The sequence below is a fragment of the Xylaria bambusicola genome (assembly GCF_022495145.1).
Source record: "Xylaria bambusicola strain CBS 139988 unplaced genomic scaffold F5B22scaffold_2, whole genome shotgun sequence".
NCBI lineage: Eukaryota > Fungi > Ascomycota > Sordariomycetes > Xylariales > Xylariaceae > Xylaria > Xylaria bambusicola.
Genome location: NW_025953555.1, coordinates 1,235,148 through 1,258,458, shown reverse-complemented (window position 1 = coordinate 1,258,458; position 23,311 = coordinate 1,235,148). Strand labels below are relative to the sequence as shown.

General features: G+C 48.6%; 3 protein-coding genes across 3 annotated transcripts; 2 read left to right on the top strand and 1 right to left on the bottom strand.

The window, feature by feature from the left end:
• Positions 1-4,258: 4,258 nt before the first annotated feature.
• Positions 4,259-8,176, top strand: F5B22DRAFT_162183 (kinase-like domain-containing protein). Its single transcript, XM_047969244.1, has 5 exons — positions 4,259-4,394; positions 4,486-5,039; positions 5,211-7,255; positions 7,346-7,845; positions 7,898-8,176. The coding sequence occupies exons 2-5, from the start codon at positions 4,917-4,919 to the stop codon at positions 8,038-8,040; spliced, it is 2,811 nt and encodes a 936-aa protein (XP_047835859.1). The 5' UTR covers positions 4,259-4,394; positions 4,486-4,916; the 3' UTR covers positions 8,041-8,176.
• A 4,384-nt stretch (positions 8,177-12,560) lies between these two features.
• On the top strand, positions 12,561-16,611 carry F5B22DRAFT_586107 (uncharacterized protein). The gene is made up of 3 exons (XM_047973533.1): positions 12,561-13,315; positions 13,656-13,811; positions 13,870-16,611. The coding sequence occupies exons 1-3, from the start codon at positions 13,141-13,143 to the stop codon at positions 15,885-15,887; spliced, it is 2,349 nt and encodes a 782-aa protein (XP_047835858.1). The 5' UTR covers positions 12,561-13,140; the 3' UTR covers positions 15,888-16,611.
• A 994-nt stretch (positions 16,612-17,605) lies between these two features.
• Positions 17,606-19,840, bottom strand: F5B22DRAFT_160958 (amino acid transporter). The gene is made up of 7 exons (XM_047969241.1): positions 19,324-19,840; positions 19,152-19,201; positions 19,049-19,090; positions 18,849-18,990; positions 18,074-18,794; positions 17,962-18,018; positions 17,606-17,901 (listed from the first exon to the last, which is right to left on the bottom strand). Exons 1-7 carry the CDS (start codon positions 19,627-19,629, stop codon positions 17,627-17,629), a joined length of 1,593 nt encoding a protein of 530 aa, XP_047835857.1. The 5' UTR covers positions 19,630-19,840; the 3' UTR covers positions 17,606-17,626.
• Positions 19,841-23,311: the final 3,471 nt, after the last annotated feature.

The following is a 23,311-nucleotide window of genomic DNA, read 5'->3' as shown; positions in this document are numbered from 1 at the left end:
GCTTAACACTATCTACTACTTAAGTGAGCTCCAAAGTGAATCGCATTACCGACAAGTGCACTTGTCCATGAGCGATGACATGACCGTCCTTCTATTTAAGTAATCTACATAGCCACAATTGGCTGTGGCTCGGCCAAAAGCCCCTTCGCTCGTGAACCTCAGTAAGGAGAATGAACATCAGCTACTTATTGGTTTAATATATCTCCAGCCGTGGAACGAGTTTATTATCTTGAATGTTTCGCTACGTGTTTTCAAAATGAGATCGACCTGCGGGATATTGATAATTTGAGCCGGGCTCCTGTGCGTGGTCATGTATCTGTCGCTCCCCTCAAACATGGATGAAAAACTGACAGCTAAATAGGCGCAGCTCAGTTCAGGAGTTGCGCTGCTGCGTGACGACCATGATAGGACGAGGCTTGTTCATACAAGTACGTTCCTCGTACTTAAACTTAAGTAGAGACTAGGCTGCCTCGTTCTTAAAACGATTCGCTATCGACATATGCAAGCATCACCTCAGCAAATGGCAGTCTGTCGGCTGCATAAACCACGTTCCATTCTCCCTCCCTCGTGATTCATGACGAGTTAAACCCCGCTCCGTCTATTCCTCCCTTCCCTCGCACAGGACAAGCATTCAGTACAAGAATTGGCGCCTTTTGATAAGTAGGCTGGTATGTAATAAACATATATATAGCGAGGAATCATCAACATCCCCTATGGATCAGACAGGCACCAGTGATAATTCTAGCCAAGACTGAGTCTGCCGACCACAAGAGAGATTTGGTAGGTGGGGATAAGGCAAGAGGAGAAGGACTACCTAGCGTAGGTACTAGGTAGTAGGTGGTCTCCCGATATTGCTACCCATTCGACGATGAGCAGTATGCATGTTAGTAGTTAGGATACATACATGGTAGTAGTAAATTCTTAGGGGTCCCATGAGGTTACTGTTGCCGTTTTGACACACAAGACTACTGCAACCTCCCCCATTATTCATGCAGGGATATTATAGCTACCGAGTGATCGCTAGGGAAAGCGAGTAGTGTCTAAATATTACAGAGCTCATTCGTGCAATGGCCTGTCTCATTGGTGAATGGAGAAAGATAGGATAGGCACCCTCGTGACCACAACAAGGACATTTGCCACCTCACATTGCGCATTGCCCGCGAACCAGCGCGCCAACCAGCCGTGGATTTTCAGATTTGGGGGCTACTCTCGCCAAAGCATATCATGTCATACATAGGTTATGGCGATAGATAGCAAAGTGATAAATCAGCCGTTGAGCTACAGTATGTCACCATTCCTCGCCGCAATCGTTAAGCTAGGCTTGCCCGCGTGATGTTACCTTCTCTATTATGCATAGGTATCAGAGGTAGATTTGTGCAGTTGATATGCGAGTATCGGCCCAATTCATTAGAGATTGTCTCCCTTTGATGTGGTCGGTGGCCTAAACAACAACCGAAGAATATCATGATGAAATCATGACCTTACCTTCGACTTGACTGACTAATGGGAATTCCACTAGCGTCGATCTGCTTATATCCCACCATATGTTGTTAGTTGAATTACTCAGGTGATTGATTGGCCTTAACTCTTCGAGTGACAGTCTTCTTCAACCGACTTTAGAAAGCTTCTCCAACGGATTGAATGTAAGCCAAGTCGCAGTCTTGAGAAAATGCCGACTTACATATCGCTTTACCTACTGTAGTAAATAGCTAGAGGCGTGAAGACGAGGCGACGGATTGAGATGGTGGCGTGTTGCAGCAACCCGTCCGCATCAAGGTAGTCCGACCTGACCATTTGCCTCTTACGGCAGGCCACGAGGTGTCTTGCATGAAGCGCTGGACAAAGGGGTACGGTTAGCGATCAATGTTGAGCTGTGGAGAGACTCTAAGATAGTACTAGACAGCCTCTTCCCACACCAGCCATAGGTACTCATATAGTACCTATAGGTAGGTGAGGATAGGGAGTCATGAGTGATACCTAGAGTAATTGTTCCTACATACCGTAGGTACTTAGGAGTTAGGACCTATGTAAGTAGTAGCGTAAGTGGTATATATCTTGAGATGGATACACGCGAGGCGGTGTAAAATAAAACCGTCACACTCAGACTACCTTTAGCATCTATATTGGTAACAGTTTTTCCTTCCACCGCCTCGACACGTACCGGGGTGGCTGAGAGGTGTGGTAGAGTTTTTGACTTATACGCCTACAATACCACCCTAGGTACTTTTGAATTTCTTCAGAGCTTGACGAGAAGCAGAATGGTAATGCACAGTACCAACCTACTACCTACCTATGTAAGTAGGTATCTGAGCCATGTCCGTGCTCCAGTTCGTTCGTTTCATACATATATAATCATTCATCTGCGTAGGTGCTGTTTGCGTCCTATCAGCAATGTAGACCTACCTACGCCTCCTTATACTCCCTACTTACGTAAGCCTCATCTTTCGTGCTTTTGCGCATAGGACCTACCTAGGTATATGATGAGCCCAGTCACGTATTATAGGTATCTTGCAGTCACTGTGAATCCCATGCCATGACAGTTCGTTGGTGTTTTGCATTGTTGCAATCACAGTGCAGGCTTGGCTGCTTCCAAGGATGTTTGCATGGCTGTGGATATTATGTATCGACCTTCAGCTTCAGTCCCAGTCATTGTAAAACAAAAGGACGGGTCCCCATCCGGCGGCATCGGCTTGTCTGGGCTTGTTGGGTCGCCTCTGGTTGCCTGGAACGCGCGCTATCTGGACAGAGCTTAGTGCAGCACGCCAGGTCAGAGCTGGCCTAGTGTCTACCTAGGTACCTAACTGTAGGTATCTGTCTCCGGTTTACGTACCTAGTACTATGTACCTGTATCTGGTCTGTCTGGGATTGTCTGACAACTACACAAGTATGTATTTAAGTAGCATACATATGTCCCTACTCATATGTAAGGATAATAAGCATGCCTAAGTAGTTTTATATTTACGGGCCTGGGTGGGCAGAGGGTGGTTTACCACGGTTACATAAGACTAGATTTAAGCGCAAGTACCTCAAAGCGAATTCCCGCAAGATACCTACTTCTTCGCAGGAGTAGAGTATGTACCTAGGTACGGTACCGAGATACCTAGCGGCAGCGGGCTTATCGAGCCGTTATCACGCTGCAGAGTCACGCGTGCGAGTCCCTGATCTTCATTGTCCACGTCGACTCCTGCTGGATGCCTTGTTACCAAGTTGATGCTTGTCAGAGTCATCTGTCCAATGATGGCGCAGGTTCGCCGACGGCTTCTTTTTTCCAGCCCAGGGCCCTCTTTTATTGTTTATCTTTGCAGTCAGTCATTGTCGGGGACGCAGTACCTAGTGCCTACGAAGTAGGTAATGTCTGGTAATGTAATGGATGTCCCAATCCTCTGCCTAGATCTCGTGATAGCCGTTCTCTTAGAGTTAGCCGTACCTACGTGACTTTCCTCATACCCTTCGTCATCCGCCTCATTCTCCCCGTTCCCACTACCTAGATAGTTTTCCCTTCCATTTTTTTTTTCGCTTTATTCCACTTCATCCCACTTCATTCATGTAACCTTCGCCCACCACTATCGTTTCTCGGTATTACTTATGCAGTAGGTAAGTAGGTAGTGTCCTCCTACGCCGTCTCACGCCAGCAACCAACACGCAACCCTCCAGTTTACCACCTTCTACCTTACAGTACCTGCCTGCTTACTCACCTTGTACTGTACTAGTAGCAAGAGGCAGCTTTACACTTTCACACGAGACCATGGTGGACTGGACTGTGCGAGCTAGGCGCCTTTAGATCATAAGTAGATGAGCATAACAGTGGTTTTGCAGCAATATTCCTTGTTCTGGGCAGACTCAGTCAGAGGCCGAGTCATTCACTTGATCATCGGTCAACCAAACAAATACTCACCTCCTTTCCTCCCTCCTCTCTGCTCCCTCCCCTCTGCATACCCGCCTGCAGCTTTGGGTCGTCAATTGGAGGTGGCCAGGCATACTATAGTTTACCGGCGAAAGTCAGCTTGTCCCTATTGTCTCGCATGCAAGAGGTCAATTAACAGTATCTACTTACACAGTAGGTAGCAGGACAAGTCATCATAACGCAAGGTCCCTACCAATCCCTGTTGGCCGCGGCTACACCAGCAAGCCTTACAGTATATTAGCAACTTTGTTGATACTGTAGGTGGTCTGGACAGCCTATCTGAGCACTTATCGCCTCGCCTCAACTGTCATCTTCCCAGCACCAACCCTGTCCGGCTGCTAGGCAGGGTGGCCCGAGATAGGTACCCAGCTCATTATCAGCACGCCCGCAGCCAGCATCCAGCCTATCGGGCATAAGGTTTCCCTGCCTACCTTAGATACCTACATACATACTTTCATACATACCTCTTCTCTCCCCAACCTAACCATAGGTACGTGGATCTCAAGAAAGACACAGCTTTCCCATCCGTGCCACCAAGATAACTGTTACCATGGTCGAGACTCGCTAACTCGCCAATCCAGCCACAGTCGTGGGTGGTTTCTCGGTGTTTCGCGTTGCTCAGAGTGACACAAGCATCTCCAGATCACTCCCCGCTTGACAAGGTTCTGGTCCTCGATTGCAGCGTCTCCCAGGTCCACCCCCGACCTATCGGATACCTGCCCCTACATCATTCCCACTTTGACATCTAGTTCCGTCTATCCTAACTCGAGACGCGCGCTCACCTCAGCTTTCGAGCTTCTTCTCCCTGACCCCATTCTCCTCATTTTTCTTTTCACCTGCCGTCGGCCTTCTGCCTTCTGCATCTAGTCTTTTCCTTCATCTTCTCGACGCCAGCCATTAGCTACGCATGTATACGAGCACAATTGCGCGAGGCTCAGCTCTATCTCCCATCCATTTATAGGCCCTTGGCCTCCACCAAGCTTCCTGTCATCGCCAACTCACACAGGAAGTCATGGCCGAAGCACGAGTTTCCTCGCGCCGCGTGAGAACCGGTGACGATGTCGTTGGCCCGTTCCTTATTGGCTCCGAGATAGGAAAGGGCAGCTTTGCGCAGGTCTATATGGGCAAGCACAAGGTTCGCAATCACTTAGCTCCGTCACATCATCCTCGTCCAGGGCTTTACTGTCTTGGGCACATGTTCGAAGAATCGGGATCGCCTGTCTTTGGATAATGATTCCTTTTCCCAAATCGAACCATAGATTAGCTGTTATTGTTGAGACTTGAAAGCTAACCAGTCGATCTCAAGGTATCCGGGGCTGCTGTAGCCATCAAATCCGTCGAGCTCGCCCGACTGAACAAGAAATTAAAAGACAATCTTTATAGCGAAATCCAGATCTTGAAGAAGCTTCGACATCCACACATCGTCGCCCTTCATGACTGTGTCGAATCGACAACCCACATCAACCTTGTTATGGAATACTGCGAGCTTGGGGACCTGTCATTATTTATCAAGAAGAGGGATAAGCTGATAACACATCCTGCTACATGCGATCTAGCACGGAAATACCCAAGCATTCCCGGGTCAGGTCTAAACGAAGTTGTTATCCGACATTTCCTTAAACAACTAGCCAGCGCATTGCAATTCTTGCGAGAAGGCAACTTTGTTCATCGAGATATAAAACCTCAAAACCTTCTGCTTCTCCCATCTGTCGTCTACCGGGAGTCCAATAGGGAGAGCCGATCGGTTCTCAGCGCTAGCCATGACTCATTAATACCCGCTGTTGGATTACAGTCCTTGCCTATGCTGAAGCTGGCAGACTTTGGGTTTGCTCGGGTTCTGCCCTCTACCTCGCTCGCAGAAACCCTGTGCGGATCGCCTCTGTACATGGCACCTGAAATACTTCGTTACGAGCGGTACGATGCCAAGGCCGATCTCTGGTCTGTTGGAACGGTTGCCTATGAGATGATAAGTGGCAAACCACCATTCCGAGCTAGTAATCATGTTGAGCTGTTACGAAAAATCGAAGGAGGTAATGATAACATCAAGTTTTCCAAGGAAGTTCAGGTGACATCAGATCTAAAGGCTTTGATTCGTGCTCTACTCAAGCGTAAGCCCGTTGAAAGGATGAGTTTTGAGAGCTTCTTCAATCACGATATTATCGCGGACCCTATACCTGGCCTAGTGGAGGACGACCTTCCAAGATCCCAACGATTAACTTCCAAAGATTCTCGAGCACTGTCAAAAACAGATGAGCCTCGACTGGAAGGACGACGCCTATCAGCGCATCATCGTTATCGAACAGACACAGAAGTTGTACGTCAAGACCTGGACCAATCGTTACCCCGGGAAAAGCCGCCGAAGACTATAGCTACGCCGGAGGTCGAAAACCAGCATCAAGTAGCACAAAAAACTGCTCAAGTAAGCCATGTAGCGCAAAATAATACCCCGTCAGGCCTCGGAATTCAGCGTCCTCAACCGGTCCCGTCGTCGTCGGCACCTTCAAAACCAGTTCTCATGGAAGACAGGCGCAATCGAGGTTATTCCAATGCTTCCGTAAACAAATTTCTACGTGATGATAAGTCACCTTCTTCATACGATAACAACGATATAGTGAAGGGGAAAGGAAAATATCATTCCACAGCAGATGAGCGTGAGAAAGTTGCGCATGACATAGCCTTTGAGAGAGATTACGTCGTCGTGGAAAAGAAACATGTAGAAGTAAACGCGTTTGCAGATGAGCTTGCTGCTAAAGGCACACAGACACATGCCATCACTCCACGGTCAGGACAGGTGATTCGACGTGCTACTCAACAAGGAGATCCAAGATCGACTACTGGGGCTGTCCCAGCTCAAGCATCCAATGCTTTGCAGATTGCGCAGGGCAGACAGCGACCAGACACCTATCATCGTGGTTCATACGAAAAGAATCTATCAGGCAGTCCTAGTTCCACAACTTCCGTCATTTCTAAGGCTATCCAAGATGCTAGTCTGAGGCTATTCGGCTTCAAATATCCTTCACATATGCTTGGCAAAGGCGCATCTCCTCCACATATGTACAACCCCTTTCCAACGTACCCTGCGCCAAATGCGCCCTTAGGCTTGATCACCGATGGGCGCTCAGGTGGCCCTATTGACGAAGATCTCCGTGTGGCTCAGTGTATCGAAGACTTTGCCACACGCAGCGATGTTGTATGGGGTTTTGCAGAGGTCAAGTACAAGCAACTTGTGCCGCTCGCTCCATCAACGGAGGAAGGCCTCGGTGGTATCCCAGCTGAAAAGATGGGATCAGACGATGACGATGGTCTGACGATCGAGGCAATTGTTGTCCTTTCAGAAGAAGCCCTTGTGTTGTACGTCAAGGCACTTTCTCTTCTTGCCAAATCGATGGATATTGCTAGCATATGGTGGGCACGTAGAGCTAAAAACGAAGCAACTGCCAGCCAACAACACGTTATTGGACGTGACGCAACTAGCACACAGAATCTGGTAGCCAGAGTTAATTCTGCCGTACAATGGGTTCGCAAACGCTTCAATGAGACATTAGAGAAGGCGGAAGTTGTCAGGCTGAAGCTGACAGAGGCCCAAAAGCAACTTCCTGAGGATCATTGCAGTCATCCAAGTAACAACCAGGTCGAGCCCATTGCACCAGGAACTCCAGGCACAGAAGGCATCGTATTAACCCCTGGTCTCAGTGCCGAGAAGTTGATGTTTGACCGAGCTATCGACATGAGTCGGACTGCCGCAATCAACGAGATAGCAAATGAAGACTTGGGTGGGTGTGAACTCTCTTACGTTACGGCCATTCGCATGCTGGAGGCCGTGCTTGACAACGATGATGATATATCAAGTAAACGTCGGTTGTCAGGATCCCAAGCGGAGCGCGATGTTCAAGAAGCAGCATCGGAGATAAACCCAGATGATCAACAAGCAGTACATAAGAGTAAGTAGTATCCCAACCAAACGATTTTAATAAGGCTAACCTGGCTTATTAGTGATCCACATGATTACTGGGAGGCTCACTACGCTTCGAAAGAAAATGCAAATAATAGCGAACGCCTCAAAGGCTCAACATAGCCTCCCCCGTAAGCGCAGTGATGAACTGACGCCACGAAGTGTTCCTACTCATACCTCGTAAAGAGTCGAGGATGTAACCTCATGATTAACGACGCCACGTATAAGACTACGATACAAATCACTTGGGCCCCGCGGCTTTCAGAAACTACCTTCTGCAGCTGGTTACAGGACCGGTTACACGGACAGCTGATATTCTCTTCTCATTTTGATTTACTCGTCACAGGGCGTTCACGGTGTCGGGAGCTTCGACATATCCTTTCCTTCCGCTTAGGCATTGTTGTATTATTTTGCCATTTCCAATTTTATCCTCTACTTTCAACCGTTCGAACTACTTTAAGTCCAATCAGCCTTCATACAAAATCCTAGGCGGTATGCATTCCGCTCTCGGTGCAAGTTTTTGTTGGAATTAGAAGTCTTCGACGATAAATGTCCGGCAACGGATAGGCTCTCACGGTCTAGAGCCATTGAACAGAAGAACAACCGCTTGGTCGCTCCATTTAATGGCTGTTGATCAGTCTTGTGCATTGAGTCGCAACCCGCCGCGCAAGGATGTTGGTGTCTTTAGACTTCTTTCTGCACATTTCATATTAGCTTTCTCGCTACTGTTTATACAGCGAGGGGAATTACCCCGTGTGTTCGTCTGATAACACATGGTCAATTGTTTCTCTGATAGTCGTATTGTATATTCTCCACGGTCCAGGCTTGATATCGGGTTTCAGCCTCCTTATTTTGGCATTGGGGTTGCATTGGTTTAGATTGAGTACAAATCAACCCATCGACTTGTCGAAGCTACTTAGTCAAGTCTTGATCCTGGCGTCTTGTTGGCAAGTCCCATGGAATTAGTTCACTAAGTAGCCAGCGAGTAATCATTCAGAATATATTCAATAACATACAAAAAATCCTTTACCGGCTTCAAACTCAAATGTTCACTACGCTACGCTCTGTTATTTATATACAAAGAATATCGACCTTTGCAAACAGTGTTAGTGTCAATGCACGTGTGTGCTCTGGAAACTGGACATTCTTCTTCTCAACTGCTCACGTTCTGGCATACATTCCATAGCCGGTAGATCCTTATATCACTGGTTCTTAGCCTTACCTCTGGTTCTTCGCTTTCTCTGCCCTCGCAATAGACCAAGACATACACAAGAACTTGACGCACATTGTCAAGCTGTGGCTGTTCCAAGTATAGTCATCGGTGTCGATGTTGCACTTGTCCATATTGCGGATAAGTTAATTCCCACTGGTAGCCACCGACTTTACATCGTTTCTGTTTAGCCCGGCTACTTCTGCGGAGTTTTGGTCACCCATGTAAGCACTTAGATACGTACAACAAGTTGAAGTTTCTACCGGAGGAACTAGGCGGAGAGGGAGATATAGAAACTGTCATAGGCTGATGAGAGTTGTATGGTGTTCATGTTGCTTCTAAATTGGATACCTATTATGCCTGTAATGCTTGCTTCTAATACATAAGTATGTCTGTAGGTGAGTACCTACCTAGGTAGCTACCTATGTTACTGTTCCTTCATGAGCTTCAGCTTGAGACGAAGGGTTTGCCGTCTGTAGTAGTATAGGAGATAGGTACCTACTAGGTAAGTAGTGATAGTTTTACCGGCTTCAGGTTTGCCTGCGCGGCTCTCAAGTTGCTTTACCTGTCAATCTAAAAAACGACCTACATGTAGGTATGACGACAGCTTTGAACCCCGAAATTGGAGAGATTCTGGCTTGAGATACCTAGTGTCCTTTGCCCCCCTAGCCCCCCACATTCTCTAGGTACCTACATAACCCAATGGGTACGTGATTTGCGCTGCTCTGAAGCCTTAGCACACAACGTTATGCCGGCACCAAGGTGGGTAGGCAAGACTCTAAGATTATTGACCACTGAGCCTCTGGGGGATATCTAAATAGAAGCCTTATAGATGAACCCCTGGCGCTATCTGCCCCTTGGGGAACTCAGCTATTTGAGAGTACGGCGCACGGCAATCGACTGGTGTCGCGAATAGGCAGGTCAGTCGTTGCTAATTATAGAAACAAGTGGACATACCTGGGCATATCTAGGTAGCATGTAAAGTGAAATCAGAATAGTAGGAATTTTTGAATAAGGTACCGTCTGGACTAAGTAAAACTAAGTCTTGTGTGGGATATACGAACAGCTACGTAGATGAAAGATATGACGAGATATCAGAGATGATGGGAGATAAAGCTAGCGCGAGCAGACACGAAGAAGCGTATTAACAAATACTTTCCATTATATTTCTTACCTGGTGCTGTAGGACCCTTCGTGGGCCGACCCGCTGGCACTGGATATCTTGCCTACACCCTGGACAGGATCTGCCTATACTTATGTATAAACGTTCGCTTGCTGATAGCTACCTAGCCTCCTTCGTACCGCAACACGGGAAGAGGGGCCATTTGACGACCGAAGCAGTACACTACTGCCCGCAGCAAGGTTTCCAGCATGGTATCACGACTGGACAATAACTTCACACACACAACCTCAACGTGGATGAGAGTGGCGGCGAGGTGATGCACGGCAACGGGCTCACAGGACCCAGCCAGCGTGCTACCACCCGGTCCATCTCAGTCACTATCCAATTGATGTTGGAGTAAGACCCCTCTGACCTGCAGGATGAACGTCATATTGCCTCCAGGCCCGCCGATCACATTAGCGCATCGTTGTCGAGTCACGAAGCAGAAGATTGAGCACGGTATTCGCCAGTCAATCAAGTTCGCGATATTTCCCTTGGGGAAAAAAAAAACGGTGATGGCACTGTCTGCAGGAGGCAGGATGCTCATTGGAGGCCTGTTCTGTTTTCCTGCTACCTAGTCTGATCTCACGAAGGATGGATGAGGAATGATCCGCTTACCCACAGGGAGAGGGCGACGGGCAGGCAGTCCGCCTACCCAAGCACACACATTCTCTCTAGTACTGCCTGCCCACAGCAAGGTTTCCAGCATGGGATATAAGATTGGTGATATTATGGGATTCTTCAACCTGCGTGCAGGAAGCGTTGTGATCAGCCCGAAGGTTATGCTAAAGTTCTATAATACCTTGTGTACGAACCCTGCCACACTGCTTGGGTAATGTGAGACTAGGTTTGTTTTTGCTATCACGCGCGGCATTGAGTAGAGTAGTGGGTATGGTGGAAGACACAAGCACGGCACATTTAAACGCAGTGTGACCAGCCTCATCCTAGCCTAGGGCCCGAAGCTGGAAACCTTTTCCACGAAGTGAAAAGGTTTTCCCCTGTCACCTGGCTTGCTTTATCTACATGTGAGTAGCCTCTTTCGGACGGCAAATGCATGGTTGGAGCTGTTGGGCCACTCGCTTTCCTATTTTCATTCTGGCGCATTACCCAGATTCATGACGGCAGCAATGGTTACCGCAAGAATGTTGGATAACGGCTTTCTTACATATACTACCTAGCACTGCTCAACGCCCAATATTACAGACGAGGAAGACAAGGAAACAACCCTCTACAACGGTACCTAGGCTTAATCTAGTTCATACCGCATGACTTGACTTGGCTGGATAGGACCCGGGAGCTACAGAGGAGGCCGCGTAGGCCTCACTTTTCATGGAAAATACGCGGATACCTAGAGTATGCATCTAGCCCTCGCTAGCCCTACAGCAAGTACCTGTATTAACGATCAGCAAAGGTTTGCCGCCTCGATGATCAACCTCCCGTTTCCATAAAATATAAGGCTAGTTATACTTACTTTTAAACAATGATAAGCCGTATATTTCTAGGGTAGGTTTGGTGGACAGACTCAGGGACGAGTCCCTTGCAGATACCCACCTGCGTGAGTAGATACGAGGTGCAATTCGAACTGATAATAACCTACTGAACACAGCTGAGACTGGGAACCTACCTAGGTAGGTAGATATAGGTACCAGATGCTAGGTGCACGTATACAGGCCTATACTTACATATGTATGCATCAAGTTTCGAAATTCCCATGTTCGGGGGAAACACGACGCAAATACCTACCTACCTACTATTCACATAGGTAGGCACTCTGAAGCGCCTAGTGTACATATACATACATCGACAGCCTGGCAGCTTCCCCACCGCCGTCACATAGATACATATATAGGGAAGTTGCAACGTACCTTGCCAGCTAGGCAGCACCAGCGCCGGTGGCGGCAACAACCAGCACCTCTACCTACAGGTACCTTCACCCTTCACTATAGACCTAAGTACTGCGTACCTACCTACCTACGTAGGTAGGTTAGGTACATAGGTGGTACAATATGTATGTTGGCACTTGTCTACCTTAGCTACGAAGTACTACTGACACCACCATCTCAACCCCCCAGTTGTTTCGCCCGCTCTTTCTTGTGTCCTCGTAGCTCCTAGCTCCGTGGTCCTGTCCTGTCCTGTCCTGTCCTGTCTACCTAGGTAGTCTGTGTTCAATACTCAGTGTTCTGTGTTTTACAACATTTGTAGATATATGACTGTCGCCAACGGTCCCTCTGCTCGTCTCATCTATTACGCGCGCCGACGCCGCCGCCGCCGCCGCTGCTGCTGCTGCTGCTGCTGCTACCGTTGTTGTTGTTGTTATTGTTGTTGCTGCTGCTGCTTGCGCTCGCACGCCCCCGACCGTACCCATTGCTGTTGCTCCTCTCGTTCCTACGTGCCCCGTCTGAAACACCCAGTTAGACTTGGCCAACCGCACCCAGCCTACGGCAACGCGAGCCCTGGCTTAAATTCCTCCAGAACCAGATCCAACCAAATCTCATCGCCTTCAACATTCCCCCCTCAGTGTCGCTGTTGTTCTACGCCGCTAAGCCGGCCATCCAAGCTCGTCTATGCCCCTCTGCCAACACCCTTACCGCAACGCCCGTGTGTGGCCTCGACACCTGATACCGAATCTTGTTAATAGCGTAGCCGTCGGCCGCCTCTCGACCAGTCCGTCCAGCTGCCAGTCACCCTCACCCTCTTCACCACCAAGTTTATGCCTTTAGTATACGCGCATAGTCTGCTTCCAACGCACAACCACTATAAAACCCAGCCTGATCGATCGATCCTGAGCGAGTTTTTCCCCACCAGACTCGAATAACCAGACATAGTGCGAGCGCTGCATGCGCTGCTAAAGTATCGCACCGCGTTTCCCCAGCCTCAATAACGTCTGCGGTCGCCCGTGCGCCATCAACATAATGACGTCTGCCGTCACCCCATCCAAGCCACCGAACCAGCAACTTCAGATGAGCCAACCACAGCCTTCATCCCAGGCTCCCGTAACTCCTGCATCGCCGCCGAGTAAGCGAGCTGACCTCAAGTCATGGTGGAAGAAATTCCAGGTTCAACCTACTAGGCATCAAGAGGCACGAGGTAAGCGACCATCCCGCTTTGTTCGGACCTCATGTGTTATCACCTTGCTCAGGTGTCTCATGCGGCTATCCAAGACTGTGTCAGATCCTTTATCATGTATCTCGAGCCCAAGTCCTTTCTTCTTCTTTTTCTTCACTAAGACTACTGATGGCGCTGCGTTCCAAACGTGACGTTCGATCCTCGAACACGAGATGACGTCGAGACTTATGATGTAACTTTGTTCCAAGTCTCCATCACAATTTGACACATTCATTTTCACACTAACCAAGATGTCAAATGTGGCATCAACAGGCTCACTGAACAGTGCGCTAGGGGTGGTTGGCTAACCTTGTTTAAGCAGAGACGCGACCTCAGGGCATCTTCGGTGTCCCGCTCCGACAAAGCATTACCTATGCGAATGTTGCTATTTCTCTCATTGATGAGAACGGCCAGAGCTATATATATGGATATGTGCCTATTGTGGTCGCTAAGTGTGGCGTGTATCTCAAAGAAAAAGGTGTGATCTCAGTATTGAGGTATAGAAAGCATGGTTACTAATACTATTGTCCGGGTAGCTACAAGCATAGAGGGAATCTTTCGTCTCAACGGCTCTGAGAAGCGTATCAAGGAGCTCAAGATCCAATTCGATTCTCCGGACCGCTACGGTAAAGGTCTTGTGTGGGATGGATACACAGTCCACGATGCTGCCAACGTCCTTCGACGTTATTTGAATGACCTTCCTGAACCAGTCGTCCCATTGGATTTATATGAGCGTTTCCGAGAGCCACTACGGGGTCACACCAAACAAGCCGTAGGTGATAATGAAGGTACTCAATTGCTTGAAAACTTCGACCAACACGAGGCTGTTGTGAAGTATCAGGCTTTGATTAAGGAGCTGCCTCCTTTGAATCGTCAGCTGTTGCTCTATATACTAGATTTGCTTGCGGTATTCGCTGCCAAATCAGATGAAAATCGCATGACAGCTCAAAATCTCGCTGCCATCTTCCAACCAGGCATGCTGTCCCACCCTCAACATGCCATGGCCCCCGAGGAGTATCGTCTCAATCAATGTGTGATCATATTCTTGATTGAACATCAAGACCATTTCTTGATTGGTATGCAAGGGACTGGCACTGACGAACAAACAAAACGGGAGATTGAGAAGGGAACACCCAGAATCGTTGCCCCTAGTACACCTAATCGTCAGACTGGCGTGGTACGCTCCGTATCTAATGCTAGTGCTGGCGCAGAAAGCGTTACAAGGGACGGCACCATACGGAGAAACCGCTCTACTTCATCACGCCATTCACGATATTCGAACGGGGCATCGACACCCAATAGTCCTTCAATAAACTCTCCTGGAAGTGGCTTGGGAAGAAGCAATACCCTGCCATCCAAAAAGTCACCCCTCGTACAAAACGGTCGATTTCCATCCCGACAACATTCTCCGGGTGTGGGAGTAACGCCAAACTCCCCCTCACCTTTACCTTCTCCCAATCCTAATGCTGTTGATCTGTTAGCAGTAAGCGGAAAGACTGCCACCCCTTCTGAAAATTCTCTAGCAGTCCCAAATTTGCCTGTAGCAGGTATATCTAATACTGGTCATGAAGATACAGTTGCAGGCAGAAGTCAAGAAAGACTACTAGGGCCTCCCAGCAGTAACTTGACACCATCGAAAGAAAGGAACTTGCAAAGTCTCTTTCAACGCTCGCCGAATTCAGACAGTGAAAAGCGGCAGCCTAACAAGCTGCGTAAGAAACGAATGATTAGCAGCGCGAATCCTAGTGCTCAAAGCTCAACCACCTCTTTGCCCCATTCTGGTGTTGGGTCTCCTACTGCCGAAACCTCTGATCCCCTTGAAAAGGTTACCCATATGGAACCAATAATACCTGAGAACAGTGCCTCCGTTGAAACCCCTTCCGGATCCACGCCAAGAGCATCTCAGCTGGCCCCGGCAGGACCCCCAGCTAGCACTATTGACCATGCTGTAGAGTCCCTTAACCCCAAGCATTCACAGCCTACGTCGTTACACTCGTCCTTTAACGAAGGCTCAGATATAGATCAGCACGAGGAAACAGTTCATGCATCATCGGCCGAGCTTGGTGAAAAGGAAAAGAAGCGTCGCTGGCGCATTTCACGGCGCAGGGAAGACTTCTCGGGCCCTTTAGGGCATAATAGTCATGCAGAAATGAGCAGTTCAACTGTTGGGAGCAGTAACCGTCCGCGGAAGAGTTGGACTGGTGACTCATCAGATGTTGCGGCAGCCTGGACCGACACCGAGGGTGCAGCGCGGGAGAAAGACGACAGCAAAGGGCCTCTAGGATGGATTAAACACAAATACCGTGAGGCTAAAGAGACTGTTGATAAACGCGCCAAGTCTCCCCCAGAGCATAACCATGGGTTTCTGCCTACACGAAGTAAAAGCATTGATGCAAAGAGGAGCATGGATGAAAAAAGACCAGCCGCCGCCCATTCACCTAAACTAGAGTCAACCGAACCGAGCACATTGCCAACTACCAGGGAAGTGCCGCTATCAAATCCTTTACCCCCTGTACAATCAACCACCCATATCGAAAAGTCGACTGGCTCGTAGAAAGTCGGTAGAACATATCTTGATTGATTTATTTAGCCGAGGCAAACGACACCGTCAAAATTGAATGAAATACCTGATTCTAAGTCTAGTTCAATAATATCAATAACATCTACCTAAAGGCACACACGTTTATGGTAGAGCGGCCCATATCATGTCCTAAGTGTCAGCCGTATTGTTAGGCGTCCATGGTTGTCAAGGAAAAGAAGGAAAAGGCGACAATTGTGTTTTTTACTTTGTTTCTTGATACATGGAGACCAGCTTATATATTTTGGCGCGTGATATTGACGCCCTTGACCCGTACACATAGCCTGGCCATCAGCTCGTTTAATCTCTGGATACCCCTTTCGTCTACGACTTGGCCGCAATCCGCCCTTCTTGTAATGCCGAATCTTCGTTACCGGCCTCTGTGCTTTCATAATTCCATCATATTCTCCCAGGGGGGTTGACATGGCCATCATAGACGCAGAAGACTGCTAGATAATCCTGGAGATGGTCAGGCACACACTTTTTTCATGTTACAACAAGTTTTGGGGGAGCGAAATCTCGGGATACTCGTATCTTCATTGTGCTGTATTTAAGCAATATTATTATATATACTTCCAGTACTTTTGACGAGAATCTACGGTCTACGAGTTGCAATTAAGAAATCTTATAGGAAGGCAGTAATTATTGGGCATTGTACAGAATTAGCAGATTATCTTCGATATAAAAGATACTGATTTCCTGTGTGATTGTAATACCTCTCTCACTCACACGCTAGGAGATGCCTTGTTCTCCAATTGCTTTGGGAAGATATGACAAGTAGGTACGTAGGCAATGAACATGAAGCCATGCATAATGGCGTCGTTAGTTTCCCGCGTTCTTGCTACGTCCTGTGTGTGATATTTGTCCCTGTGGCCCTGAGTCGTGAGTTCGCAAGGTGGTGACCTCTTCCGTGACACTGATATTACACAGTGGTAGGTAGTACTCTACTTTTTTTTTTCTCCCACGTAGAAGAGCTAGAACGGCATCAAAGTAATCCAATATGTAATACTTGATAGTTATCTACCTACCCAGGTACTCTCTTCTTTTCCATGCCTCCCTCTCTATTTTGCTTCGTTTTGTTGTTGGGGGGGAGATAGCCACCTACCTTGACATAACCTACCTTGGTACGTACGCTCTTGAGTTACTGGAATAGACGATAGGCACGTAGTTGTATTGTTGCTGGCGCGGGCTTGGCGTATATGCCTGCTTGCTTTAAATGTCAAACTTGTGCCATTGCGACTTTCGAGATATTCGTCAAGGTAGCTTTGATTCCGTTCTTAGGAGTCGGGGATAGGGCTACATCGTCAGCATCTATGATCAAAATTAGCGCAGGAAGTTGGAGAGGCCCTTTAGACGTAAGGCTGCTTCGTCGTTATGACACCGAAGACTTCATGAAGTCTTCAAATGGTTGGTGTGAATGCATCTACTGGATGCCAGTGTGAGCTTCATGCCAAGATGCCAGGATTGAATAACAACATTCGTCGTATCCTTCCTGTCTTGCATTACTATGCTGAGATGAACGAGTCTTGGTTCTTTTTGTCCCCCACATATCCAGAACCCATCATGGCTGGATGTCAGACCCAAGACGCTTCACAAGTTATCCTCCAATATACACAAACCCGACTCTCAATGGAGTATAACGACGTCGACCTGGGTATTTCCTATCCAAAATAAATCTATGCCATCACGCCACGAAAAGAAACTAGATATCTCCTTTAAATGCCATTGCTGGCGCACGAAAATGGCCGGCCCACTGTCCCTGCCTCGTATTCATCTATGATGCCCTGGATGGTGGCGTAGGTACCCGCAGTCAGGAAGAACAGACCTGTGAGGATAATGATGATATTTAGAATACCCTCAAACCAGCCACGGAAAGTTCGGTCCCTTAGAAGAGAAACAGCGCCGTCTGCTTTTCTCATGCGGAAGTAAGCTACTCCCCAGAAGATGAACCCAAAGAACGAGTCGAATAGAGACGAGAGGAGGGAGAGAACTATAGACATATTAGCTGCCAAGATCACAAATCTAGTAGAGTATATCTATCTATACTTACGAGAGCTGAAAAAGGGGATGGAATTTGCAATAACAAAGGCGAGAAGCCAAGTTACCACTAGATATACGATTAGCAAAAAGGTCGGGGCGATAGAGGGCTAAAAGGCACATACACAAGATACCAGCCCAAGTGGCCCAACCAACGATAGTGTTCTCGTTTTTGTGTCGGGAGTTGTGGAAAATGCGCAAAAATACAAAACGAGCTGAAACTGAGGCATAAAGGACACCGAGGAAGATGATCGTTGGGACCATGAAAGAGAAAGCGACCTTCTTGTATATGGGCTGTAGAGAGCCAAAGGCGGGGCTAGTCATGTATTGGTTTCCTGTATAAGCATATACCGTGGCTCCGACGATCGTGAAGACAATGATTTCAGCAATGGTGCATGCCCATAGAGCCTTGGGGAAATCCTTGGGCTCCTTCATTTCAGCGATAAAGCTAGGTAGTGTGATCTGGCCAATAAGAGTGTAGCTTATGTTGAGGAAAGCATTGAGACCACTGACGAAAGTAGTGGTGACTAGCGGTATGGCGGTCACGATAGGTGCTCCTGAGGGCATGACTTTGCCTGTCGAGGGGTCGGTTACCGCTTCCGCAGAGTATCCAGCAGGGTGGCTTTCGATGGCAGCGAAGATGACTGCCAGGAGTACGGAGACGAATGTGAAAACCGCCGATCCGGTCCCCAGGTGGGAAAGTACACTGAAAGTACGAGGCAATGAAGCAATCCATGAAATGATAGCCACGATGAGACCAATGCTTACGGTCTGGCAGGAGATAGCGTCGGTCTCGCCGCCAATCAAGGTGTTCACATACTTGGCTCCGGTCAAGACGTGGAGGCCCTAGGGAAGATGTTAGATGGTATGATCAGCATTCTGAGAGCGTAGTTGACCAACTTGAATGAATGTGTTGTTCAGAACGAACATGACGGCGGTGAACCACCATGCCCATTTTTTATTCCAGAAAAGCATCTGCCCTATGTCACAAACATCTCGGACTTCTGGATGTCTCAAGCAAAACTGCCATAGAATGAGGGAACTGCAATATACATAAGCACATGTGCAAGTGTATGCGACAAGGCAATCTAGGTACTCACGTATAGAGAACGAGAAGAGCCTGGACGATAGTGAGGATAACGCTGCGAATAAGGTTAGTACAATATCCCTCGCGATGGGCGACACCAGTGGAGGCCAGCTTACCCAGGTACCAGGCCAAGTATGCTATAAGACCAAGGAAAGCTCATGATAGCCTATCCCATGAAATATCAGCACCGTGCTGTGAACGGAAGTTGAGTCTAGATGGAGACTACTTGGAGTACATATATACTATAGTCACAGCGCGAGTGGGCGGATTAGCAATGTCAGGACTCACCAGGCAGATGTATTCGGAGAAGAGTAGAGCAGCAGTTTTTTGCCAGCTACAAGTGCGATATTGAATGGCGCTCCCGGCCTCTTGGGCCAGCTGCTTCTCAAGAATAGCATCGCTATTCATAGCGCTATCCGAGTCTTCGGGAGTGTCTCCAGATACGGGAACGATGACGCGGGGTGTAATGCGAGGACCAACGGTAGTATTGGGGCCGCCAAACCAGGCCGACCAGCCCCGAGGGACCGTGTCGACGGCAGAAGGCTCCCCATAGGGGGAGGTCGACCTCGAATCCGACCCGTTGTCTACCTTCATAGCGACGGATGTCCACGGTAGCCGCAAGCAGACTCGGACAACAACTCGGACAACTTGGACACTCTTGCAGGGATGAATAAGCAAGCAGATGCGGTCAATACAGTCGAAGAGAGCGGGCGTGGTCCGACGATTGCAAGATGGTTGGCCAAGGTCAATCGGTTGAACGGGAGGGACTGTCAAGGCAACATGCAGAGAGAAAGGGTCGGACGGGCTTGCGAAGATTGAGTTTCTGAGAGCCCCGAGCACATGGGCTGGAGATATAAGAGCAGTAGACAGATACCTAGCGTATTACCGGGCGCCGTACATCATCACACAGCACGTTAATTCCAACATCTAAATATCTCGGCAGCTCCGCGCACACACTGAGCAGATCAAGCGGCGCGCTACACTACATGCAGTATCCCATCTAGAGTCCATGGCAGGCTACGAGGCACTACTGTTAGCGTCGTGTAGTAGATGCGAGTCGAACGAGACGATCAGGGTGCTGGAACCAGGGCAGACCAGGGCAGACCAGGGGTTCCACAGAGGGCAGGCGAGAAGAATCAGTTGATCTCGACACTGGTGGTTTGTCCTTGTTGGTTGTTGGTTGCGGTAGCGACAAAAAGGTCGAGCCGCTGAGATGACGTGCTTGACCAAGTCGGTTGCGTGGGTGGGCCCGACGAGCGCCTACTCTATACATACTAGGTACGTATAAGCATTGCCAAGTAAAGCCTAGCGGTCTTGTTTGCCTGTGTAATCGAGATACTTGCAATTCTGCGCAACAGGCTACGATGACCCCAGGTACCTACTACCTACTGTACATAGATAAGACGACGCACGCGCCAAGATATGCCAAGTCCACTACCTCCTTGGGATTCCGCCCCCCCTTCCCGCTAAACCACCCGAGTAGGTACCTACAGTAGGTAAGTACCTACAAGAGGTGTTACTATTACCTACACACGCTACATGCAGTACCGGGCAGACTGATACTATCTCATCAGCACCGACGATGGGTAGCAATTGGGACGAGTGTATGATGTAGTGTACGGAGACGCTGATGCCAAATTCCGGTATTCGATCCTTTGGTTTCACAGGGTTGTGTAAGTACTGTGAGTAAGTGCACTTGACCACACATACCTAGTGGACGTGTAGGAAGCACTATCCACGCCAACAGTAATCCTCCATGAAGAGTTTACAAATGTAGCGTAGGTATTGTACAAGCAGGTAGTGCTCACTAGCTGGGTGTGGACTGGGTGGATGGAGGAACGAAGGTTTATGAAATGTGTACTGTAACTGAAGGGCCTCGAGAGAGCCTGCTTAGAATTCCTACCCTTCACCGGATGGTGCTGTTGTTGTCCTGTTATGACGAGCTGTTTTTGTCAACATCCCAGAGAGTAGACTAAGTACATGGTAGATCTTTCTCGGTCCCGGCATTGTACCAGGACAGCCCTGGCAGTTCTTGAACGGCAGCAAATTTTAACTTATTAGGTAAAAAGATAAGCGTCGTTTTGGATATTATCTCTTCCTCTTGTCTTGATATCTACTTACGTTAGGCAGTGAGTGTAGTGATTCGACCGCCAACTGATGACAATCTCGTGATCTAAGTACGCTATCTACTTATACATGTACTTAGGAACGCGACATCAGCCCTGATGGCAAGCATGCCGAACCACCTGTGGTTCTACCATGGCCCAGGAACGGTTTCTCTACCTCCGTATCTGTCCGTAGGAATCTACAAGTACCGGTAGGTAGACTGACTACACATTGTGTCACTGATTGATCAAACACCGGTCGATGATGCCATGCATGAATTACCAACCACGTAGGTAGTTGTTGCGTAGGTACTTGTACCGTAGGGCTATAGGTACGCGTTGAAGACCAACAGCACCTGAAGAATATGACATTGACGAGCCACTGACGAGCCACTGCCGTCATTACCTAGGTACCTAAGTACTCAAGTAGGTACTGTAGCTCCGCTGGTCAGCTGACAAGTGTACCTGTGGCTCGAGTTTAGCCAATTGTTATCTTATGGGGAATCTCGACATAAGGTACTACCTAACCTACCTACATATGTAGGTATGTAGGCGTCTTCGTCAAGAGGAAAAAGGGTCGAAACCGTTCGTTCAGAACTTCAGCGTCCAGAGAGAATCCTATTAATGCCTATGTACATTTGGATAGGGGCAATGGTGCATCGATGAGGAAACCCCATGTTAGTTCTTCCCTCCAGCCGATCTGTCTCACCCACAGCACAGAGCTAAATTCTCAGCACGCCGATCTCTGGCTGAGTTGCCTGACTTTTGAAGTGCGACTTTGAATTTGCCATGGCATTCAGCACTCGTGCTGCATGTATGCTTATAAGTTATCCGACATTACCTTTCCAAACACTCGGGTCCTGACCACAAGCCTTGGGTTCACACGTGCTGCCTCATACGGTACCGTATGTACCACGGGTTCCGCCTGCTCGGCTTATCTCAGATCTTAGGTGCCGCCACCCCGGGTCCTTTTGGGGGCATAGCTTCAAGCTGGATTCAGAGACACAGGTAGGCATTACATGGAAGACTGAAGACTGACTGCAGCATTGTCTAATAACCCCCGCTCATGCCCGAAGCCCTAGACCGCGATACCATGGCTTTAAATTGGGAGATCACATGTCTATGGTGGCCACGAGGTTGTGCTATGTTGCCGCGCATGTTGGGAATAACACGCACGTTTTTAACTATGTTGAACGTGGAGGGGGAGGGGGGTTTGATTCGCACGATTTAAGCAAGGTTGCACAGCTTTCATAGATCTCAGGTTACCACGATATGCTGTGGACTCATAGCTTGCGGCCTATAACCGCATATGGACTGCTGATGAACAACCGGGAACTGGAATTTAGACACAGAATCCATCGTCTGGTATATAATTGGTTGTACTTGTGTATAGCTTGGCGCATCTGCTATTTGTTGGGATTTAACGAGGAATCCAAAGACACGATGCGTGTCACAACAACGGTTCTTCATGAGCACCAGCCCAGCAGAACGGTAAAGTTGTCGCCTCATGTACATAGTACTGCGCAGACGTTGAACATTAGGAAAACAAGCTCGCGGGACGAGAAACCGGCGGTATTGGCACAAGCGTTGGCATTGTCAGCCACCGCCGCGAGCCAAGGCTGCGGAGAAACAGGGAAAGAGTGAGGAGCCGAAGAGGAGGCGCCCTTGGCAGCATCCCGCAACCCACCAATGTCGTCGTCAAGCTGTAAGCAGACACCACATCACTTGTGCCAGTGAGGCCTTCATCTGCCTCCCTACACAACATGTACGAGTGTCGCTGTAGAAAGAAACAGCACGCTGATCAATGCGGACTAAAGAAGCAGATATTAAGGGTCCAAAGGGAGGGGACCGGGCAGAGGAACCTCTCGCAAACCGAAGACAAGCGGGAGGGCTCTTCCGTGGATATCCGGTCGCTTCAAATTAGAAAGAACTTGGGGAAAATCTGGGGTCCCCGGAAAACCCGCATTGGAGAAAACACCCGCTAAACTAGAGACGGATGGAGATTGTGTCGAATCCCTAGCGACAAGCCGAGCCATTGTTGGTCAGATGACTGTCGCCATATGAGTTTGGGTGTTTTCGATTCCGCATGTGAGAGAGAATACGACAACGGTACCAGCAACTTGGAATCCCCGTGGAAGAAAAACGGCTTACGATAGGATAGGTATTGGTTC